The sequence below is a fragment of the Bufo gargarizans genome, chromosome 2 (assembly GCF_014858855.1).
Source record: "Bufo gargarizans isolate SCDJY-AF-19 chromosome 2, ASM1485885v1, whole genome shotgun sequence".
NCBI lineage: Eukaryota > Metazoa > Chordata > Amphibia > Anura > Bufonidae > Bufo > Bufo gargarizans.
The window spans coordinates 497756817-497775542 of NC_058081.1; the positions used below are offsets into that span (position 1 = coordinate 497756817).

At 44.3% G+C, this 18726-nt stretch overlaps 2 protein-coding genes across 2 annotated transcripts; one reads left to right on the forward strand and one right to left on the reverse strand.

Moving 5' to 3' along the window:
- The first annotated feature begins 445 nt into the window (after positions 1 to 445).
- On the forward strand, positions 446 to 1018 carry TMEM140 (transmembrane protein 140). Its single transcript, XM_044277469.1, has one exon. It carries the CDS (start codon positions 446 to 448, stop codon positions 1016 to 1018), a length of 573 nt encoding a protein of 190 aa, XP_044133404.1.
- A 10730-nt stretch (positions 1019 to 11748) lies between these two features.
- On the reverse strand, positions 11749 to 16761 carry LOC122926512 (E3 ubiquitin/ISG15 ligase TRIM25-like). Its single transcript, XM_044277898.1, has one exon. The coding sequence runs from the start codon at positions 14116 to 14118 to the stop codon at positions 12787 to 12789; it is 1332 nt and encodes a 443-aa protein (XP_044133833.1). The 5' UTR covers positions 14119 to 16761; the 3' UTR covers positions 11749 to 12786.
- Between the last annotated feature and the right edge of the window lie 1965 nt (positions 16762 to 18726).

The following is an 18726-nucleotide window of genomic DNA, read 5'->3' on the forward strand; positions in this document are numbered from 1 at the left end:
TTCTCCCATTCACGGACTATGGACATGTTTCTGACCGTTGACTCCTGTTTATTGCAGCTGCCATAAAGGACAAACCCTGCTGACTGTCTGTATAGACTATGCAAGAGGCATGTGTGTGCTTCCAATATGGAAAGAAACTAAATATAAATACATGAGACCTCCTGTCAGTCACGCTATTGAGGAATACTATAATTAGACCTTCCCCCTTCCTGTAATGCGGTGCAATACATTTTATTCAACTGGAGATTCTAGCAATTAAGCATAATGGGAATACACTAGGTCTACCTAGTCTTCACCATGTGTGGTTTGGTTGCATGGAGATTCATGCAACTTATAAATGGTCACAGAACAGTAACTTTGTATAGAATCCTATGAGCTTAAACATTTATTCTGGATGTTTTGTCTCTCTGTAGAGGTTGAAGCCTTCTCAGTGGTGGAGGACAGGATGCTTCGGTGGCAGAAGACGTGTCTAAGCCTTCAAGGTCTGGGATACACGATTGTCTTGTTACAGAGCCTGGTTTGGCTTCTCCTTGTTTATGCCTTGATCATCGGAGGTGGGAATGTTCTTGTAGATGGCTGCAAGAAAATTGGCTTTTACAATTACTGCTTCCACAACACAACAAATGATGATGACTGTCACTGTATCACCCATTTCAGCGACCTGAACTCCAAAATCACCTCCCATGGTCTTACCTTGTCCCTCATTTTGACATACTCTTCACTGGTCATCGTAGTCATGGGCCTTGTAAACTTGGCATTAGCTCAGTGGCTCAAAGATGACACCTTATGGAACTTTCAACTAGGCTTAAACATTTTAAGTCTAGTAGGACTTTTCTTGGGAACAATCAGTCACCTCTTCCTTACCCTGGACCAGTTTGACCTTTCCCGTGTGACTCTTGGTTTCTTGGCTTTACAGCTGGCTGTTGGTGGTTTATTTCTTCAGATTTGTCTCATAAGAATTTACATAAGACTCAACAGTGTGTTGTCAACATCTAAAACCGGGGGCCATGCTGCTTAGGACCTCTTCTTCTTAATGGCTTAAAGCTGAACTGCACTGTAGTAGAACTTAGCACAGTCTATGAATGTATTTCTCCTCTTGCAGTTGCCTTGTAACCACTTGACTGGTTTTAAGACTGACCACCTTCTCAACACATGTAGCAACAAAAGCTGGAGTGCTCACAGGACATTCTGAGGTGCACATGAGACAACTTCATTCTACACAGATAACGGATAATGTACAAGATGAGAGCAAAGGTTCTTGGACATGGAAGAATATGAGTTGTCTGCTGTCTGGGTATACCCACTCTTGCTGTATGATTACTACATGACATTGCATTGCACTTTACGTCAAAACCTCTCCTTATACTTGCCAAAATTTTAATCCTAAATTGTAGGATATTTATAAGCTCTGCCCTGTAACAGAAATTGCTAAGAAAACCCCTAACTGCATATAGAAAAATTATGGTCAGATATATCAAGCTAAGGTCAGCCTTTTTCATATAGTAAAACTGAGCAATTTACCCAAAGGATATAATTAGAATTTTGCCCCAATGCAAATTTGTGACTGTATGTACTGTAACCTCTATGCACATGCAGCACTAGCGCTATTGGAAACTGCAGTCACGTGACTATCACATGACCACCCTGCATAGCATCATACCTTATCTACCTTATCGTACTTTGGATAACCCCTTTAAATGTTTTGCAACATTTTGTACAATTTTAATTTTTTTTAAATTCAGGTTTCAAGAGGCAGATTTTCCTACATTGTGTTTGTGTGTATGGAATTTTTGGATTTTGGAGGAAGAAGTGTTTGATATACAGCGTGGAAAGTATTATATGAAATAACATTTGCACTTATATTCTGAATTAACAATAGTAATTGAATAAACATCTGTATTACCCTGCATTTACAATAAATTATTTATTCAGTTGAGTCTTTCTATTTGGGAGAGCATTCATGTTTATTGCTTTAGGGATATAAGATAAGCGTCACACACACACCTCTGCCGCTGCCTGTGCAATGTTCAAACAAAGCATTGAGGGAAATGTCTGGTCAGATGTGGCTTTCCTGATTGCTGGGCTTGCACAAATCAGCTTTTGGCAGGCCAGATTATTTATTTTTTTGAAAATCCACAGGATAGGGGATAAAGTCTTTGACTGCGAAGGGTAAAACAGCTGGGACCCCCAGTGATCATAAAAATGTAGGGCCCTGAGCCCCTGTGTGAATAGAGCAGTAGTGCGCTTGTCTGTACACCTACCACTTCTGGGACTGATGGTGCGCTGAGTGGATAGGGGAAAAATGTTTGATCAATGGGGGTCCACGAGAATAGAATGGAGATCCCAAATAATTGGCGCCCCCGTAGTGTGGAAGTCCATCCATCCACTTCATTCACTTCTATGGGACTGTTGGGGAGCCAGGTGGAACTGGATAAGTGTTCTTTGTGGGGAGGAAATCTCCACCATAAAGCCCCATGCAGACGTCCGTGGAACACGGTCTGTGAGATACCGGACTGGCATTGCAGGAGCACTGGGCGTCATTGGTTGCTATGATGGTGTGCGCTCCTGCAATGCCAGTCCGGTATCTCACGGACCGTGTTCCACAGACTTCTGCATGAGGCTTAAGTTTTGACAAAGGGCCTCTAGCAACCCTGGACTGTCCCTTTTGGGATTCCTCATTACTATGTCAGAGAAAGAAGCATTAAAATGTTGCTGTAAGGCTGGGTTCACATCACACTGCTATCATTTCACACTGGCGTTTTGGCTTTCCGTTTGTGGGATCCGTTCTCTCAAGCGGTCCAAAACCAATCAGTTTGCATTCTAAATGGAAAAGGATCCGCTCAGAATGCATCAGTTCAGTCTCCATTCCGTTTGATGAAACTGAGCCAAACGGATCCGTCCTGGCACACAATGCAAGTCAATGGGGACGGATCCGTTTTCACTGACACAATAGAAAACGGATCCGTCCTCCATTGAATTTCAATGGTGTTCAAGACGGATCCGTCTTGGCTATGTTAAAGATAATACAAACGGATCCGTTCTGAACGGATGCAGACGGTTGTACTATGTAAACAGATCCGTCCATGACGGATCCGCACAAAACGGGAGTGTGAAAGTAGCCGTCACATCTCCCAACTTTCTAAGAAAGCTAAGAGGGACACGGTTTGAGGGGTGCCACACACCACATTGCAGCAAACCTTTTGTTAACCAACACCTCTAGCCCTGCCCAATTTCTCTCCATACATGACTAATCTCGCTTGGTCTCCCTTGTGCCCCCACTCAGCAATAATGCCCCTTTGTGCCCCGCAAACCTTGATAGTGCCATTTTTGTGTAACACACAGTGAGTATGCCTCCTTTATATCCACTCAAAAAAAAGTGACCCCTCACAGTAAGCATCCCTCCCCCACAAACGTTTGTGTACATGTAGCCTAAGGCCTCATGCACACGACCGTTATTGTGTTCCGTGTCCGTTGTTCCGTTACCGTGATTTTCTGCGGACCCATTGACTTTCAATGGGTCCGTTGAAAACTCGGCTAATGCATCCGCGTCTGTGATCCGTGTTTTCAGTCCGTCAAAAAAATAGGACCTGTCCTATTTTTTTTCACAGACAGCGGTTCGCGGACCCATTCAAGTCAATGGGTCCGTGAAAAAACACGGAGGCACACAAGATTGTCATCCGTGTCCGTGATCCGTTTTTTTCCTATCATTTGCAAGGCAAACTTGACTTAGACTTTTTTTTTACTTTTCTTCATGTCTGGTGATCCTCCAAAAATAAAGGAAGACACACGGAAACAAAAACGGACACGGATCACGGAACAACGGAACCCCTTTTTGCGGACCGGAAAAAAATACTGTCGTGTGCATGAGGCCTAAAGCAGAGTCTGTTAGTAGGAGGTTCACTGAGGGTCTGGCCGAGAAAGCGGGAAGCAAAGGTGCACAGAGTTGGGCCTTCTCTGGGTGCACTTAACTGTTTATTTGCACATGGATAAAGTCCACTTTCACAAGAAAAATTAAAAAGCTGTGGACGTAAGAACATGGTGATGCAAAGAAAAAAAAAAATTCCAAAGTTTTTTTTTTTATTATTAAAATAAAACTATACATATGTGGTATCGTTTGTAATTGTACTGAACCGTAAAATGAAAATAACAGGTCCGTTTTACTGCATAGGAAATGCTGTAAAAACAAAACCCAGAAAACTATGCAGTTGTGTTTTTTTATAATTGCACCCCATTTGGAATTTTTTCCCGCTACCTTATATGCAACCGGAAATGGTGCCATTAGAAAATACAACTTGTCCCGCAAAAAAAAAACAAGCCCTCATGTGGCTATGTGAATGGAAAAATAAAAAAACCGTTATGGCTTTGGGTAAGCTGGAGTTAAAAAGATGAAAATGGAAAATCACCCGGTCTGCTGAGCAGCTTATAGAAATGTGGTGTGAACCCAGGCTTACAGCTGCTGCGTCGATTTCAAAGACCTGAGATACAATTTACTGATGGCAAAGATACAGAAAAATTGAAACATGCAGGTTTATTAAAAAGTTGCAGAATGTTTCATTATACGAGTGCGGTTTATTTCCATAAAACTGGTAAATTCCTATAACCTGGAGAGAGATGGATAGACCAGTTCACACCAATATTCCCACACACTTTGTGGTAACATTAATCTCATCAGACGCAAAATAAACATCATTTAAAATGGGTTTTCCAAGACTTTTAGGCCCCATGCACAGGAACGTATAATATTTCCGTGTCTGTTCCATTATTTTTACGGACCATATACGGAGCCATTCATTTCAATGGGTCTGCAAAAAAAACGGAAGTAACTCCGTGTGCATTCCGTTTCTGTATGTCTGTATTTCCGTTCCGCCAAATAATAGAACATGTCCCATTATTGTCCGCATTACGGACAAGGACAGTACTGTTCTATTAGGGGCCAGCTGTTCCGTTCAGCAAAATACGGAATGCACACGGACGTCATCTGTATTTTTTGCGGCTCCGTTTTTTTGCAGCCTCGCAAAATACATACAGTCGTGTGCATAAGGCCTTATACTGATGACCTATCCTCTGCATAGGTCATCAGTATCTGATCAGCAGGGGTCCAACACCTGGGACCCCCGCCGATCAGCTGTTTGAGCAGGGATCGGCGCTCGAAGTAGGATCATGGCCTTCTCTCTGCTCATATAGCACAGCACAGTCCATTGTACAGAGGTTGTGCTTGGTACTGCAGCTCTGAGCTGTGCCTAGGCCATGTGAATGATGAATGCGACGTCACATAGCCAAGGGAAAGATGACAGAATGCCGTGGTACTACTTCAAGCATCAGTGCCTTCTCAAACAGCTGATTGGCGGGGTTGCTAGGTGTCAGAGCACCGCCGATCAGATACTGATGACCTATCTAGAGCAAGGATCGACAACCTTCGGCATTCCAGCTGCTGGGAAACTACAACTCCCAGCATGCACACTTAATCAACTGTTTTTGTAACGACCACAGAAGTGAAAAGATGTTGGAGTGCCAGAGGTTTCTGATCCCTGATCTAGAGGATAGGCCAGGATTCAGCAACCTTTGGCACTCCAGCTGGTGTGAAACTCCCAGTGTGCAAATATGCTCAGCTGTTCTTCTAACTCCCATAGAAGTGAATAAAGTATGCTGGGAGTGGTAGTTTCTAAACAGCTGGGGGTTGCTTATCGCTGGGACAGGTCATCAGTATAAAGGTCTTGGAAAACCTCCTTAAGGGCTCATGCACATGAATGTATTTTCTTTCTTTGTCCGTTCCATTTTTTTTGCGGACTGCATGCGGAACCATTCATTTCTATGTGTCTGCAAAAAAAAAATTGGAAGTTATTCCATGTGCATTCCGTTTTCGTATGTCCACACTGCAAAAAAATAATGCATAACGGACAAGGATAGGACTGTTCTATTATGGCCATGCTGTTCCATTCTGCAAAATGTGGAATGCAGACGGACGTCATCCGTATCTTTTGCGGATCTGTTTTTTGCGCCAAATACATATGGTTGTGTGCATGAGCCCATTACTATTGCATGTTTTTTTGCGGTCCGTAAATTACGGATCCGCAAAATACGGATACCGGTAAGGTGCATTCCGTATTTTGCAGAACGGAACAGCTGGCCCCTAATAGAACAGTCCGTAGTCCATCCGTAGTGCGGACAATAATAGGACATGTTTTACGGAACATACAGAAACAAAATGCACACTGAGTCATTTAGTTTTTTTTGCGTCCCCACTGAAGTGAATAGTTCAAAAAAAAACAACGGAACGGACATGAGCCATAAGGCTGCCCATACATGTTTAGGTTTTGAACAAGTTTTTAATAACGTTTTTTAAGCCAAATCCTTGTGATAGAGGGATCGTCAATGGGACACTTCCATAAAAATAATTTTTAGCACATATTAGCAACTTCTATATGAATATTCTATGTCATTTCTTATTTTTTTTATAAAAATAAACTTTTGAATGTGTTTTTTTATGTCACGTGTGTTCTACTTCTTGTCCTGGCTCTTTGACTTGGAATTTTAGCATGGCAAATGGTCTGACTGAGAAGGTAGCGAGCAGGGGCGTAGCTAGAAATGCATGGGCCCCATAGCAAAAAAAAATTATGGGCCCCCCCTCCCCCACATATCGGGCCTCCCACCACCCCTTCCAGAGCTCCCACGCAAACACCCATCCTAGATCTCCCACCGCCATGAGCATAGAAAAGTCAGAGGAAAAACAAATAAGTATATGAACCTTTTAATTCCAAATTGAAAACCATTCAGTAACTGATAAAGTGGCCAATCTGAAACATGAAGAATTGGAAAAAAATAATAATTAGTAATTGTATTTAAAGATAAAGTGTGTGTGTGGTGGGGGGCTGGAGGATATTAGACATTATAGTCAATGGGGACGGAGCAGCGGTCCAGCGAAATAGCGGCAGGGCGGATCCGACAGGCTGAACAGCCTGCCGGATCCGTCCTGCCGCAAGTGTAAAAGTACCTTTATGTCTGTCATATAATAGTGTGCCCCCCAAAAGAAGGAAGGGGAGCCCTCCTTATCACTGCTGGCATCTCTTTTTAACTTCAGATGATCAGACTCTCACTAATTACAGCACACGCCCTGCGCCCTGGCCTGTAGTGTCCACCATCAGACAGGGGACGGAAGAAACCCCAGAACTAGAGTGTGCCCCCAATGTGTTGGGGGGCACACTCTAGTTCTGGGGTTTTTTCCCTCCCCTGTCTGATGGTGGACACTACAGGCCAGGGCGCAGGGCGTGTGCTGTAATTAGTAATTAGTGAAAGTCTATGATCTGAATTCTGAAGTTAAAAAGAGCTACCTGCAGACCTGCAATGATAAGGAGGGCGCCCCTTGCTTCTCTTGGGCCCCACTCTGAGTCTGCAGGCAGCTCTTTTTAACTTAATTTAGATTATCTCAGAAATCATAAATTCTCAATAATCTCACTTCCTTAAAGGGAACCTATAACCAGGATTTTGCGCATAGAGCTGAGGACATGGGTTGCTAGATGGCCGCTAGCACATCCGCAATACCCAGTTCCCATAGCTCTGTGTGCTTTTAATGTGTTAAAAAACAGTTTTGATCAATATGCAAATGAACCTGATATGTGTCCTGTGTCCGGAGATGAGTCCAGCGGAAAGGAGCCCAGCACCGCCCCGCGTCCTCCGAATCTCCTCCTTGCTGGCTGACGTCAGAGCTGGAGCGCCGAAATCTCGCGATGCGCGAGCTAGCGCATGCGCAGTGTCGGCATCATGTTCATTCCCTGTGCTGGCATCAGCACAGGGGGCGAACTACGCATGCGCTAGCTCGCGCATCGCGAGATTTCGGCGCTCTAGCTCTGTGATGTCAGCCAGCAAGGAGGAGATTCGGAGGACGCGGGGCGGTGCTGGGCTCCTTTCCGGTGGACTCATCTCCGGACACAGGACACATATGAGGTTCATTTGCATATCGATCAAAACAGTTTTTTTTTTACACAATAAAAGCACACAGAGCTATGGGGACTGGGTATTGCTATTGCGGATGTGCTAGCGGCTATCTAGCAGCCCATGTCCGCAGCTCTATGCGCAAAATCCTGGTGACAGGTTCCCTTTAAATTCAAATGAATCACATATTCACATCACTTACTTTTAGAGTCACTGTAGTCGCACAGACTGGAGTGGCAGGACTGTCACTGGACTGGAGACTGGAGTGGGGAGACCAGGCACTGACTCCACTGAGGACTGGAGGAGTGACTGTGAGGTTCCTCTCTGGCCCTCAGACTGGTTTTGGGCTGTCAGAATCAGATTTAGATGGCGCCGAATCTGAATGGCGCCAGTGCGGCCGGCGGGACCACTCCGAGTCCCACTACCTCTACAACAGGTACACCCCCCCCCCCCCCCCCCAACCTCCTTCCTCCGGCCTGGCCCCGCCCCCTCAACCGCCTGAGTTCGGCTCCTGAGTCCTGTCCCAGTGCCTCTAGTTAGTTGGAGGCGGAGTCGGAGGAAATTCATTCCTTTCCTGCACTGCGGTCCACCGCCTACCTCATGTTTAAGTTGTGCGGCAGCCGGCAGACTAGTTCTACTACGGTTACTCCTCCTTACTTGGCTTCCGCCTTCCCCCCAGCCAGGCCTGAGCCGCGGACCACCCGCGCCCTGCCCACTACACTGGGCGGGCGGTCAGGCCTGGCTGCCTGTGTGAGTGTATTAATTAAAAAAAATATAAAATTATGCTGTCCGGACGGGCCCCCAGTGGCGTAGGGCCCCATAGCCACTGCTATGGTTGCTATGGCGATCCCTATGCCACTGGTAGCGAGGCTATCACTGTTACCAGAGAGAGCCCCGCCATTAGTGAATCAATAGGCACATCATACATTACACTAAGGCCTCGTTCACACAACAATTTTTTTTTTAAGGTCCTGCAAAAACGGGGTCCATAGGTCCGTGATCCGTGTCCGTTTTTTCTTCCGTGGGCCTTCCTTGATTTTTGGAGGATCCACGGACATTAAGAAAAAATCGTTTTGGTGTCCGCCTGGCCGTGCGGACCCAAACGGATCCGTCCTGACTTACAATGCAAGTCAATGGGGACGGATCCGTTTGACGTTGACACAATATGGTGCAGTTGCAAACGGATCCGCCCCTCATTGACTTTCAATGTAAAGTCAGGAGTCCCTATTATACCATCGGATCAGAGTTTTCTCCAATCCGATGGTATATTTTAACTTGAAGCGTCCCCATCACCATGGGAACGCCTCTATGTTAGAATATACTGTCGGATATGAGTTAGATTGTGAAACTCAGATCCGACAGTATATTCTAACACAGAGGCGTTACCATGGTGATGGGGACGCTTCAAGTTAGAATATACTAAGAACTGTGTACATGACTGCCCCCTGCTGCCTGGCAGCACCCGATCTCTTACAGGGGGCTGTGATCAGCATAATTAACCCCTCAGGTGCCGCACCTGAGTGGGGTTTATTGTGCGTATCATAGTCCTCTGTAAGAGATCAGGGGCTGCCAGGCAGCAGGGGGCAGACCCCCTCGGCCCCCCCTCCCTCCCTCTATTGTATTAGTTTCATTGGTGGCCAGTGTGCGGCCCCCCCCCTCTACTGTATTAGTTTCATTGGTGGCCAGTGTGCGGCCCCCCTCCCTCCCTCTATTGTATTAGTTTCATTGGTGGCACAGTGTGCGGCCCCCCTCCCTCTATTGTATTAGTTTCATTGGTAGCCAGTGTGCGCCCCCCCCCCCCTCCCTCTATTGTATTAGTTTCATTGGTGGCCAGTGTGCGGCCCCCCCTCCCTCCCTCTATTGTATTAGTTTTATTGGTGGCACAGTGTGCGACCTCCCCTCTCTTCCCCCCCCATCATTGGTGGCAGCGGAGAGTTCCGATCGGAGTCCCAGTTTAATCGCACACTGGCCACCAATGAAACTAATACGATAGAGGGAGGGAGAGGGGGCCGCACCGGCCACCAATGAAATTAAAACTGGGGAGGGAGAGGGGTCTGCCCCCTGCTGCCTGGAAGCCCCTGATCTCTTATAGGGGGCTATGATATGCACAATTAACCCCTCAGGTGCGGCACCTGAGGGGTTAATTGTGCGGATCACAGCCCCATGTAAGAGATCGGGTGCTGCCAGGCAGCAGGGGGCAGTCATGTACACAGTTCGTAGTGTATTCTAACTAGAAGCATCCCCATCACTATGGGAACGCCTATGTGTTAGAATATACTGTCGGATCTGAGTTTTCACGAAGTGAAAACTCAGCTCTGAAAAAGCTTTTATGCAGACGGATCTTCGGATCCGTCTATATGAAAGTAACCGTACGGCCACGGATCACGGACGCGGATGCCAATCTTGTGTGCATCCGTGTTCTTTCACGGACCCATTGACTTGAATGGGTCCGTGAACCGTTGTCCAGTCAAAAAAATAGGACAGGTCTAATTTTTTTGACGGACAGGAAACACGGATCCCGGCCGCTGATGAACAACGGTGCATTTTCCGAGTTTTCAACGGACCCATTGGAAGTCTGGCTGCCTGATCCGGGGAAAATGGCAGCTGTGGGCTGGACAAAAAATCGTTGCATGCAACGTTTTTTGTTCGGCCGAAACCAGCATTTTATGTGGTCGGATCATCTCCTGAGGAGTGCACTATACTCATAGGAGTGTCTCAGGTGAGCTGCTATTGTGTTTACCCTGGTTTCTCATAGCAGACAATCACAGTGCAGCTTTCATTGTTCATGAACAGTTTAGGAAGCGAAAGCAAAGCTCTGATTGGTTGCTCTGGTTAAAGAGGCCAGTTTTGATATGAGGCCTAGTGTATGGTCACCTTGTTACTTTAAATATAGCTACGGGAGAGTTCACATCTCTGTTTCATTTTTCATTCTTCTGATCCATCAGAAGAACAGACAAAAACAACAAAAAAAAAGAAACAGGATCCTGTAAAAAAATTAATGGATCCCGTAGAAAAATGTATCCTTTAAAAAAACCGGATCCTGTTGCATATTTGACATTTTTTTCCGTCGGAGATCTGTTTTTTAGACGGAAAAAAAGTCCTGCATGAAATACTTTTTTCTGTCTAAAAAAAGGTTGCCAAATGTGCAAAAGTGATGCACAGGATGTTTTTCCCTAACTGAATTTCAGGAAGCTGTAGTACAAGCCTCTATAGCACATCATACTGTTCGCTTTTTGATCTGACACACTTGCCAATTTTTGAGAAGTGACATCAGTGAAATTCCTAGATTCAATGTCATTTTTAACACATCCATTCATATAGGACATGCCTCATCAAACTAAAGCACACCTTTATCACACACCCAAAATGAATACAGACCAGCCCGCCTAAACAAATGCAGACCCCCAGACCATAGCCCTTGAGAAAATACAGATTTAAAGGGAACCTATCACCAGTTTTATGGTGTCCTCACTAAGGGCAACATAAATAAGTGACTGATTCTCTTCAAAAGGCTGGGTCACTTTCTTTAATTGACCCAGTCAATCTGCCAACATCTTGTATTGAAAAGCTCCAGCTGATAATGATGAGTCCTGAATATTCATGAGCTCCTGACTCTCCTCGCCCACCTGCTGCTGAGTGACAGTTATTTTCCATATGAATCAGCAGCAGGTGGGCAGGGGAGTGGCTATAGCTCTGAAATAAATATACACTGGACTCAATGACATCACGCTGGACTCAAATCAGCTCATTAGCATGCACCATCCTTGTGTGTATATTATGAGGTAACCATCTGTCACACCAGTAAGTGAATACATCTAAGGCACTTTTTAGTAGTTAATGATTGTATATAATTAGTTAGATTATAATCAAATATCCACATGACAGGTTCCCTTTAAGACCAGCTTTAAAAATAAACATCCCATACTATACCACCATGACTACTACAGACCCTAGACCACATCATGTCAGTAAATACACACACCAGACCAGACTCCCTTAACATATACAAACCCCAGACAAGACTTCCTATACTAATAGACCTTACACCAGAATCTGTAGATTCTCACCTTTCCACATTACTTAAAGGGTAACTGTCATATATATTTTTTTTATGTAATTGGATTGGTCTGACTAAGTTTACCTTAGTTCCCTAGTTAATACTTTTGTATAGGTATTGAATTACCTACTAATTGCAGCATGTTCTTTCCTCTCCCAGGCATATCAGTGGTGCGGCGAAAACAGCGTTGCTAGGTGTCCTCCGTCTCCTATCGTCTATATAAAGAAGACAGAGGACGTAGTAGTGGGCAGTCCTGAATGCTGCGTGCGCGCTCCCTTCGGACCGGGATAGTGCCGATATTCGCGATAAAAATTTGCGATCAACTACTCAGGAGGAAGAGGGTGTGTTTAAGTCTAGAGAAAGCCGATTGGTTAGGGTGAGGCTGCGTGTTCCTAAGATGAGCCGAATGAATTCTGGGTAGTTAGGGAGGGAGGTCTTAGCCCTAGGGTAAGGGCATCAGCAGCCATCTTGAGAAGATAATCAGAAAGAAGTCTTGTGAGGAGCGGTTGCCATGGACGGAATCTTATTAAACAAGTGGTATGTGAACACAATAATTAGTGATTATAGATTATCACCACAGCAGCAACAACATATATGAAAATTGAATTTTGCAGTTTTTACTCTTGGGCAGCCCCGTAGACAACAACCTGACACTAGCCTGGTGTGAAGATAGTTGAATATATTAGATGCGGCACCCATGAAATGTGATAAATCCAGGTCATTTTAGAAGAGTTGGTAAGTATGATTTATATTTTTTCTAATTGACGCGTCATCACCTGGCAGTCTGCTCATCTTTATGCTTACTTTTTCAGCCAATCTTCCCATTTTGGCAGAGTTACGTCTGGGATTTTACTAAATAAACCTTTGTTCTCTGACCTGGATGAAGAAAAGGGACTTTCAAATTCCAGAAATGGTTCACGAGTTTCAGACGGTGCAGGAACCGAACATGCTCCCTGTGGTTCTCTGGACTGGAATAAGCTCCACTTCTCGGTGTCAACCTTAAAAAGCCGTGGGATTGGCAAAAAGCTAAAGATTGAGGCATTGTCTGGTTTCTCAGATGCCATCCTGGTCGGATCTGTTAAATCATCAGATTTCTTTTCCACATAAAACATTTTCTTTACCCCAGACATGATATCATCTAAATCTTTGTGTAAAGTGTCTGAGATTAGACCTTCATCCAGATCAGATATCGTATAAGCCATCACATCACCTCTTGGCTTATCTTCCCATAGTTTCCTGCTGTCCAGTTCTCTTAAGAAAGCCAATGAGTCTTGTATATTAAATGCCATCTGAAGATGCCGAATCTTCTCTGTCAACTCCTCTGTCTTTGTCTCCAGGTTCTTGATCAGATCTGAAACTGAGAATGACATCTGCTCTTCCTGCCTGGAGATCTCACTCAGGACCCTCTCCTCCAGGTCGTTCAGTTGTGTTTTCAGGTTGGTAAACAGGGTAGTGACTCTCTCTGTTAAATGTGCTGCTTTACCTTGTACATCTCTTTTGTGATTCTGCAGACTCCTGACTCTTTGGTCAGTATCCTCCCTTTGTGTTGTCAGTTCCTGCAGAACATTCCTCAGGATCTCTTTCTTCTTCTCAGATGCCTCATCTAGTATATCTACCTGGTGCCTTTTGTGTCCACCAAACAAGTAGCAGGTGGAACAGATAGGTGTAGCATCTTCAAAACAGTAATATTCTAAAAGTTCCTTATGGACAGAACATTTCCTGTTCTCCAGGGAAGTGCTGGGGTCAGATAAGACGTGTTCTGATGATTTGCTGTGAACGCTCAGGTGTTTCTCACACAGAGAAGCCTCACAGTGTAGACAGGATTTAATAGAAGGTACAGGAGTGTCCACACAGTAAGTGCAGAAGATCCTGGTTTCTGTCTCTTTAGGTTGAGTAAACAGGAAATTCTCCATAATGTTACGCAGAGCTAAGTTCCTCATCAGTGCAGGCCGCTCCTGAAACTCTTCTCTGCATTCAGGACAGGTATAAACTCCAGACTCGTCCTGTGTATCCAGCACACGATCAATACAGTCCCGACAGAAGTTATGTCCACATCTTAGCGTTACAGGGTCTCTAAAAATGTCTAAGCAGATGCAGCAGTCTAACTCGTCTCTAAGAACAGCAGATGCCATGGCTGCCACTGTGAAAGAAAACACTGTACCTGCCAGGTGGCACACCTTATCCCACGCCCAGTGTGAGTGGTTTCCAAATAAACACTGACCTTTGTTCTGCACTTGTTCAAAACACTTTTAATAGGAACAGGATTTACCTGTACATATCTTGCAGACAACATAGGTGTTCATTTCCTCCTGACCCCCTTTCATATGTCTGGCAGATAACTGACAGTCAGGGTTTCACTAAGTTGGTGGAGCTTAAGCTAGTATTAAACTGGCCAACTGTCGGACAGATAATCGGTAACAAGCATTCGTAGGAGCGCTCGTTAGAGATGATCTGGCAGTGTAATTCTGCCTCTGATTACACGATGAATGAGCAAACGCTTATTCATCGGGCAATCTAGATTTTTTAAATAATTTTTTGATGGTGGCAAACAATTTTTTGATGGTGGCGTCTAATCACCATTTGCTGTCGGCAAACAACTAGTCAGAAAGGGGATATGCGATGGCATTAACGATCGCTCCTCCCCATACTCTGTAGAAGATTGCTGCATGTAATAGCAGTGCTCTCCTCCACTAACGAACAGGCAATCACTGGCAATCCCCTGCCTGATATTTTAATGCAATACAGCCCATAGCTCCTATTCTAGACTGAACAGTGGGAGAAGGTTCCATCTGCTGTCAGTTGCCTTACAGCCTGAGACAAGCTTGTAAGAAGAAAGAGGAGAAGGCTGGTTTCCTGAGACCAGATATGAGAGAACAGATTCTTACGAATTGATTTGTCTCATCAGGCAGAGTTCTACACCTGTGACAGAGTCTCCGTGAAGCCGATAACGCGCCCCCTGATGCTTGATTAACATAGTAGGACATCTCAGCCGGCCCTGACCATCTCACACCTACGCCACTGTTCTGAGTAGCAGCGCAAGGGCAGTGGCTCAGCTTCTGGAGCAGTGACTGGGCATTTGCCGCCACGGTTCCTCTGGGGCAGCAGTGCAGTAGCGAGATTGTCCGGTCCTGCCAATCAAGCGGCGTAGGGGACATCCTTAGCTCCGGGGACACCCTGTCACAGGTGAAGAACTCTGCTTGGTGAGACACATCAAATGGTACAAATCATTTCACTCATCTCTAACTGAGAAACATATAGTATAAAATATATTTTTTACTTCTCACAATTAAAATTACAATGTAAAGTGTGCAGAATAACTTCAAAGGTAATTGGGATACAAGGGAATAACTACAGATCTGCTATGTAGAGAGCTAGGTCATCAACCTGCAGCCCTCCAGCTGTTGCACAACTACAACTCCCAGCACATCATAATAGCTGTAGGCTGTTCAGGCATTTTGGGAGTTGTAGTTTTGCAACAGCTGATGGGCTGCAGGTTTGGAAGCCCTGACTTCGAGGAATTGTCACCTCTCCTGACATTTCCAATTTATTAAACAACTGTATTCTATGTTAAATAACAATTATGAAGTATCTTTTCATATAACTATAACTATGTTATATTATTCCTACTATAAGTTTATGAATGAATTGCAAACTGGGTGGTTACCTGTTGCAGGCATGTTCCTGCACCTTCTGACACTGCCCTGTCAGACTGTACAAGTACAAACTCCCAACTAGTAATTCTCAGCAGGAAAATAGAGGAATAGCACAACACAGAGTTAATGCTCCAGAGTTGTTATTGCAAGTAGTCATTTAAAGAGGACCTTTCACCGCTCCTGACATGTCAGTTTTAGTAACTACTGGCATTCCCCATGTAATAAAAATTCTGGAGCATCTATTTTTATGATGTTATGTCATTCATCTAAAAGTTAGGAATGAATTGACAGAAGTTTGCAATAAAGGTCCAGCTGGATGTTACCAGTTTGGGGGGGGGGGGGGTGTCCCTACATTGGCAGCATCGACTGGATGGAGTCAGACTGTGACAGAACATTATAAGGGGAATGCAAGCAGTTAGTAAGTGTTACAGTTTTTTTACGACAGGATAGCACCCATTATACATCTGTTTTTCACACACAGGAAGAAAAACTGCAGAATAACAAACAGTATCTGCTATCAACCATCAGTGAAAAACGGACTGCATCCGGATGACATGTGTGCTCAGCTTTTTTTCACTGACCCATTGACTTGAATGGGCCAGTCCTGCATGAAAAAGGGACAATGTAGAACATGCTGGAATTTTTTTCTGAACCGAAAGATGGTTAATAACAATGCTCATGTGTATACACCCATTGAAATGAATGGATCAGAGTTCAGTCTGGATACTGCCCGTTTGCAAAATGGTACGCATCTGAACGGAAAGCTAATGTGAAATTAGCCTAAAACAGTCAAGTCATGAAACGTTACAGCTTCTTGTTAAAAAGACATGTTATGCGAGGTCCTCTTTAAAGATGGCGCCCGCCCCTGAGCCATAGTATACACCTGCGGCTATTGTCCTGACCATGGCATCTGAGCGTGCAAAATACCGGAAGCGTGCGCTTCCAGTGATGCTCTGGCTCCCCCATGCGGCGATCGGAGGAGCTTGTATGCAGCATCCCCTGTCGTAAAGAATGACAGAAGGCTGCTGCATAGTGCTTCCTGTCTGTAGCAGGGCTCCATAGGAAACTAGTACATTTCTCATAGACTCCTGTGCTAATGCATTGGGGTCTATGAGAATAGCAATCTAATGATTGCTTGTTATAGTTCCCTATGGGAACTACAAAAAAAAGTGTAAAAAAATAAAGTTTTTAAAAATACAAAAAAAAAATCACCATCAATTCTAATCACCCACCTTTCCCCAAAATAAAAATAAAAGAACTAAAAAATAAAAAATACACATAATGGGTATTGTCATGTGCGAAAACGTCCACAGTATAAAAATATCTTCCCCATACAGCAAACGGCGAAACGGAAAAAATTTCCCCCCCCCCCCCCCACAGCTTCATACACATAATAAAATATGGCGACAAAAAAATAAAACAGTTTCCCACTTTTTTTTAATTATTTTATCACTATCAAAATGCAAGAAAAACTATACATATAAGGTATCGCCGGAATCATACTGACCTGTAGAACAGGTCCGTTTTTGGAAAAAATAACTTTGCTTGTACTGTATTATGCTGTATATTTGCAGAAAAAAAACATGCGTAGTCCACATCATGTGCGTCCACCCTTATTCTAGGAAGGAAGTCAGAGACACCAGAAGAGACAATGGACGACACATTCAGGAACCGCCCTAGCAAAGCTAAATATTCAACCTGCACCACCAGTTCTGCAGAATCCAGAACATCAGAAACATCTACCAGACAGAAGGATGACAACCCAGGTCACCTGACAAGAGACTGTAAGAACACGGTTCAAGCTAAGGCCTGTTGTACTTTTAACAGCAAGCCTGGTCAGACCTTAGTGCGGAAGTCCCATAGTGTAAAAGAGGCCTAAAACACCCTGCTCTGAGTGAAGATGCTTCATCCCATCGGTGGAGATGATCCTAAACATCAGCCGCCAAGTCTGAATGGAGGACCTCCACAGCACTAAAGGGGGAAAGGGGATTTCTGCAAAGATGACCATAACATTCAAATACCTGATAAACCTATTGACAGAAGAAACATCTCTTATGACCCCTGAAGCCCATTCTGATAACCAGTGGTTTAACCCTTCAGGTGCCATGGACCTTGGCATCTGAGCACTTAGACAGTGAGAGGGGGGTCCCTTCATCTCCCACAAGCAATGACACCTATTACACCCTACCAAAGGATAATAGGAGGCTGAGAAAATCACAATACACTGCAATAAAGAAGTACTGCAGTGTATTGTACAAGTCATTGCAGGTTGTGTCTTCTCAGGCATTGGTAGCATACCGCTAGGATATGCCTCCAATGTTTGATAGCTGTGGGTCCCACCTCTAAGACCGCAGCTATTTTCAAAATGAAGCCCACAATGTGAACGAAAGCAGACCGCGCATGCACGGCCATCCTCCATTCATTTGTGTGCGAGTGCCGAAAACAGATGAAAATGTGAAGTGAACTGCACAAGTGCAAATGCCAGCACTCAGTTCACTTCTATGGAACTATTTTCGGCTGCCCCATAGACATGAATACAGTGCGGCTGCCAATACACAGTGCGCTCTCCTTCAATTTGTAGGCTCCGTTTTAGAGTTAGTTATCAGATAGCAGCTATCAGATATTGGTAGCATATCCTAGCGATATGCCACCAATGCCTGAAATGACCCAACTCCTTTAAAAAAAAATCTGAACAAAGGTTTATAAAATGTAAAAAACTACAGTTTCCCCTTTACTCATATAAAAACAATAAAAATAAACATAATTAGTATTGCAGCACTTCAAAATGTCCAAATTATTAAGATATATGATTTATCATGCACAGTGAATACCATAAAAAGTACTACTGCCAGAACTGTTGTTTTTTGGACCACCTATGCCCTCACACAGCTCAGTTTATGGTAAAAATAAAATAAAAGTTCTGGATGTTCGAATATGATGACACTAAGCATATTTCTAAATAGTAAAACACACCATAATTGTACTGACCAGCAGAATAAAATTATAATACGATTTGTACCGCATAGTGAACACAATACATTACACAGGGCATTAAATGGTGCTATTAGCAAATAGCACTTGTCCTGC